Genomic DNA, 5,267 nt, shown 5'->3' with positions numbered 1-5,267 from the left:
ATATTCCTGTATGGTCAGACACGGCCATTACACAGTACATAGCAGGGACACATACCGGTGCATCTCAATAAACTAGAATGTCATGAAAAAGTTAATTTATTTCAGTAATTCAATACAAAAAGGGTAACACATATACTGTATTATATAGAGTCATTACAAACAGACTGATCTATTACAAGTGTTTATTTCTGCTACTATTGATGATTATATTCTAACCTATATATGTAAATGTTAACAGATCTTACATTTATAGCCTGTGAGTTGAAGTGAACCCCACAGTATTTTAATTTCACTTTTGACAAATCGTAGACTTCTATCACCTTTAGCCTTTGATTATAAGCATCAAACAGCAGTTTGATCCCGCCCTTTCGTCGCTGAGTCTTCTCTGTGTCCATCATGAGTAGTAAAGTTTCTCGTGATACGCTTTATGAAGGCGTGAGGGAAGTATTGATCGGAGCAAAGCAGAAGAAAAGAAAGTTTCTGCAAACTGTGGAGCTCCAGATCAGCCTTAAAAACTACGACCCACAGAAAGACAAGCGTTTCTCTGGAACAGTCAGGCTAAAGTCTACACCAAGACCCAAATTTTCAGTGTGTGTTTTGGGAGACCAGCAACACTGTGATGAGGCAAAAGCAGTTGACCTGCCCCACATGGACATAGAAGCCCTGAAGAAGCTAAACAAGAACAAGAAGCTGGTGAAAAAGCTGGCTAAAAAATATGATGCATTTTTAGCCTCTGAGTCACTGATCAAACAGATTCCTCGTATCTTGGGACCCGGTTTGAACAAGGCTGGAAAGTTTCCCTCCTTGCTGATGACTCGCCCACCGCAGGGCTATGGGACACCCGGTGCCGGGCTGGACTAGTCCGGTGGTAGTCAGTGGTGGCTGGGCCCGGCTCCGTGGCCCTGGTGGGTGTCAGTAGAATATGTGGCTTAAGTTAAAGTTTGTGTTCGTGACGCCACCTGTGGTATGCGGCTAATAAGCCGCCGCTGCTGTGTGAGGCCTCCGGGATGATGTTATAGCAGCAATGGTAGTACTGCTCCCCACAGGTGGAGCAATGCCCGGGGCACGGTTGGTGCTTGTAAGTGTCTATGCAGATGAAATAACTGAGGCAACTTCAGAGGTGCAGTTCAAGTTCTTTTACTCACAGTTCTTGTCAGGGCAGGCAGAACCCTTGGACTGCTGGGACCGCTGTCAGGGACCTCCGTCTTCTGGTTGATTCAGAGTGTGAAATCCGGTTCCCTCTCTTTAGTGTCTCTTTTTCTGCTGTCTTCACTAGCCTTGCCTTAGGTAGATGGACTTGGCTTGGCCTCCATTACAGCCTCCAGGCTGGGGGGTCACCTGTCGGCTGATTACCCCTTTTCTGAAGGTCTGCTCTGGGTTCTGGCCCTGGGAGCTTGCAATTCCCTGGGCCTCGGTTTTTACTGTCTGGAGACTGTCTTTTCACTCCTCCAGTTTCTAGGGACCGTCCCCTGTCGCAGCTGATCACTCCACCGATGTCACCGTGGAACGGGCCACCGCAGCCTGCAGCTACCCGTAGCGCCTCTGGGCCCTCGGCAGCGGTACCCAACAAGGACAGCTCGTGGTACCTACAGGACTACCCGCGGCCCTGCGACCCTTTCTTTCCTTCTCTTCTTTCTCCTCCTTGCCTGCCTCAGCAGGCCTCCTCCTCCCTCCTTTCTCTCGTTCTTCTCCTCCAACTACATGCTGCTTCTCTCCCTCCCTGAGGTAAACTGAAACTAACTTGACCTTCCTTTCTCTATCTGCTCTCTGGTCTCCTCCCACCTCCCCAGTTGCTAAGCTACCACCCTATGGGAGCAGGGATGGGTCTTACAGCCCCTCTCAGCATGCAGCATGGGAGGGTTGCCTGCCACTTTCCCTGGTCCTGTGTGTCCCTAGCAATGGGTGTAGTGTGGATTTACCAGGGGACCGGAGTTCACTCTCTTCCTCTCCCAGAATGGGGCATCACACCGCTGATGGGGTGCAATGACCTGTGGCGGCGGAAGCCTCAGGGGCGCCACACTCCCCCACAGCAAATCCCAGCACGTCCTCGGGCTGAAAAACAACAAAAACATGTGGAGAAACTGCAAAAACATTTTTGTATGCAATAACATAAAACAGTAAAACATTTCTTCCCTTTATGGGAGGCACATATCATAAACGTTGCAAACTTCTTATAAAGAAAACTCTAAGTGTGCACTTCCAGTCCATTGCACGGTTCAGGCAAATCCCCCATAATTCTGGTAGGGGGCACAACGGGTGCAACTAATTACATTTTTGGCTACAACAAGTCCAGTAGCCCGGCAGTTCGTTTCTTTCAATCAAACAAAATGACATAATCAACCAGCCATTAAGTCCAATGGCCTGGTTACATAGGACACATAAACAACATACCAGCCACTAAGTCCAGTGGCCTGGTATGACATGCCACATACACTTCCACCGGGGCCCACATTCCAGTTCAGTGGCCCGGTAGCACATAACATGGGGGGTGACGTCTTCAAAAAGAATAAGGGGCAAAACACAGCAGGAAAGGGTGTCGTCTTCGCAAAGAATGAGGGGCAGACAGGGGCTATCTACAGTTCAGCATCTCTTCATCTTTACTTGTAGGGATTCTTCTCCGGCTCCCCACCTGGCAGCAGGTAGACAGCGGTCAGCACAGTCTGCGTCTGCTGGTCTTGGCGGGCCGCGCCTGGCATGGCGGCGGCCTGTATTGGAGTCGCTGCTGCGGTGTGGATGGGCGCCGCTCCGGCGGCAAAATCTTGGCGGGCCGCACCTGGCGTGGCTGCGGCCCGGATCGGCGTCGCCGCGCCGGGCGTCCCTCCAGGGACCGCGGGCATGGCAGCGGGGGTTGGGGCACCCGCGCTGGCAGGGGCATTAAATGACTCACCCCTCAGTAGCATCTCCGGTGTTCTGGCGGTCGCTGCTCCGCGCGTCGCTTGCCGGATCTGCTGCATCACCTTCGCTGCGATAAGGTACATTTTCTTTATCTGCTGGTCTGGCATTTAGACTCTCTCTGCCAGCCTGCCAGCTTATCTAGTCGCCATTTCTTTTTTCTTCCGCTTTCTATGGCGGGCACCGCTTCGCGCGCTTTTCTTGGACAAGGGGGCGGGGCTTCTCTTCGCGCCCTTTCTTCTTGCACGCCCCCCTTCTTCCTGCGCTCGGCGAGGCTAATGGCGGCGGCGGTTTACAGACAGTACACAGTCTTTTAAGCACAATTCCTGCAGGCGCACAGTACCCGGTGTGACCGGGCACGAAATCCTGTTCACAGCGCCAAAGTTGACTCGCCCACCGCAGGGCTATGGGACACCCGGTGCCGGGCTGGACTAGTCCGGTGGTAGTCAGTGGTGGCTGGGCCCGGCTCCGTGGCCCTGGTGGGTGTCAGTAGAATATGTGGCTTAAGTTAAAGTTTGTGTTCGTGACGCCACCTGTGGTATGCGGCTAATAAGCCGCCGCTGCTGTGTGAGGCCTCCGGGATGATGTTATAGCAGCAATGGTAGTACTGCTCCCCACAGGTGGAGCAATGCCCGGGGCACGGTTGGTGCTTGTAAGTGTCTATGCAGATGAAATAACTGAGGCAACTTCAGAGGTGCAGTTCAAGTTCTTTTACTCACAGTTCTTGTCAGGGCAGGCAGAACCCTTGGACTGCTGGGACCGCTGTCAGGGACCTCCGTCTTCTGGTTGATTCAGAGTGTGAAATCCGGTTCCCTCTCTTTAGTGTCTCTTTTTCTGCTGTCTTCACTAGCCTTGCCTTAGGTAGATGGACTTGGCTTGGCCTCCATTACAGCCTCCAGGCTGGGGGGTCACCTGTCGGCTGATTACCCCTTTTCTGAAGGTCTGCTCTGGGTTCTGGCCCTGGGAGCTTGCAATTCCCTGGGCCTCGGTTTTTACTGTCTGGAGACTGTCTTTTCACTCCTCCAGTTTCTAGGGACCGTCCCCTGTCGCAGCTGATCACTCCACCGATGTCACCGTGGAACGGGCCACCGCAGCCTGCAGCTACCCGTAGTGCCTCTGGGCCCTCGGCAGCGGTACCCAACAAGGACAGCTCGTGGTACCTACAGGACTACCCGCGGCCCTGCGACCCTTTCTTTCCTTCTCTTCTTTCTCCTCCTTGCCTGCCTCAGCAGGCCTCCTCCTCCCTCCTTTCTCTCGTTCTTCTCCTCCAACTACATGCTGCTTCTCTCCCTCCCTGAGGTAAACTGAAACTAACTTGACCTTCCTTTCTCTATCTGCTCTCTGGTCTCCTCCCACCTCCCCAGTTGCTAAGCTACCACCCTATGGGAGCAGGGATGGGTCTTACAGCCCCTCTCAGCATGCAGCATGGGAGGGTTGCCTGCCACTTTCCCTGGTCCTGTGTGTCCCTAGCAATGGGTGTAGTGTGGATTTACCAGGGGACCGGAGTTCACTCTCTTCCTCTCCCAGAATGGGGCATCACACCGCTGATGGGGTGCAATGACCTGTGGCGGCGGAAGCCTCAGGGGCGCCACACTGACGCACAATGAAAACATGGTAGCAAAAGTTGATGAAGTCAAGTCCACCATCAAATTCCAGATGAAAAAGGTCCTATGTCTGGCTGTTGCTGTTGGCCATGTGAAAATGTCTGAGGAGGAGCTGGTCTACAACATTCACCTGGCAATCAACTTTTTGGTGTCTTTGTTGAAAAAGAATTGGCAGAATGTGAGGGCTCTTTATATTAAGAGCACCATGGGAAAACCACAGCGCCTGTACTAATTTCTAACAATAAAGTTTTCTCTGGTTGTGGCCTCAAAAAAAGTAATAACCTGCAGGTAACGGGATACGCAAGGACTGCACAGAACCACGGGGGTTAATCAATGCAAATTTAATAACATATTGCACAACACAGGTGGAGGAAAAATGCGGGAAAGGAGCACAGCAGTGGAGATAATGCAATATACATACAATCACTTTGAATAGCTTGTCAAAGGTGGGAAGCCTCAGATTGTACTCCCAAAAGCAAAACACAGAAATCCTTATTGAACAAAAAACACGCAGAGTCCTTGTTATCTTACTCGTATAACACAGTGCAGAGTCTTTTCCTATCTGTCCCTAACTAAAGTAGTGTGCACACTTAACTGCAGGTTTCAGCGTGGGGTACCTCGTCACCGTTTGGGCCCGTATTCCACCGGCAGACACCTCTAAAGTTCAGTCTTTGTCCCGGATCTGTAATTTGCCCGTGCTGTCTGGCACCTCGCTCCACATCTAGCCTTTCTTGGATCTGTGTCTTGGGGAGATGTCACGAACACTCAGGT

At 51.9% G+C, this 5,267-nt stretch overlaps 1 protein-coding gene across 1 annotated transcript; it reads left to right on the top strand.

Annotated features, from left to right (window-relative positions):
- The first annotated feature begins 364 nt into the window (after positions 1-364).
- Positions 365-4,770, top strand: LOC142301494 (large ribosomal subunit protein uL1-like). The gene is made up of 2 exons (XM_075342490.1): positions 365-806; positions 4,476-4,770. Exons 1-2 carry the CDS (start codon positions 397-399, stop codon positions 4,726-4,728), a joined length of 663 nt encoding a protein of 220 aa, XP_075198605.1. The 5' UTR covers positions 365-396; the 3' UTR covers positions 4,729-4,770.
- Positions 4,771-5,267: the final 497 nt, after the last annotated feature.

This window comes from Anomaloglossus baeobatrachus, chromosome 4 (genome assembly GCF_048569485.1).
Source record: "Anomaloglossus baeobatrachus isolate aAnoBae1 chromosome 4, aAnoBae1.hap1, whole genome shotgun sequence".
Taxonomy (NCBI): domain Eukaryota; kingdom Metazoa; phylum Chordata; class Amphibia; order Anura; family Aromobatidae; genus Anomaloglossus; species Anomaloglossus baeobatrachus.
The sequence above is the reverse complement of the archived record's forward strand: the minus strand, read 5'-3'. Positions and strand labels throughout refer to the sequence as shown.

Bases quoted from the DNA above. Each gene is read 5' to 3' on its own strand.
- LOC142301494 (XM_075342490.1), top strand. From the start codon at position 397: ATGAGTAGTAAAGTTTCTCGTGATACGCTTTATGAAGGCGTGAGGGAA. The intron at 807-4,475 runs GCTGATGACTCG...CGGAAGCCTCAG, and splicing joins GCTGGAAAGTTTCCCTCCTT to GGGCGCCACACTGACGCACA.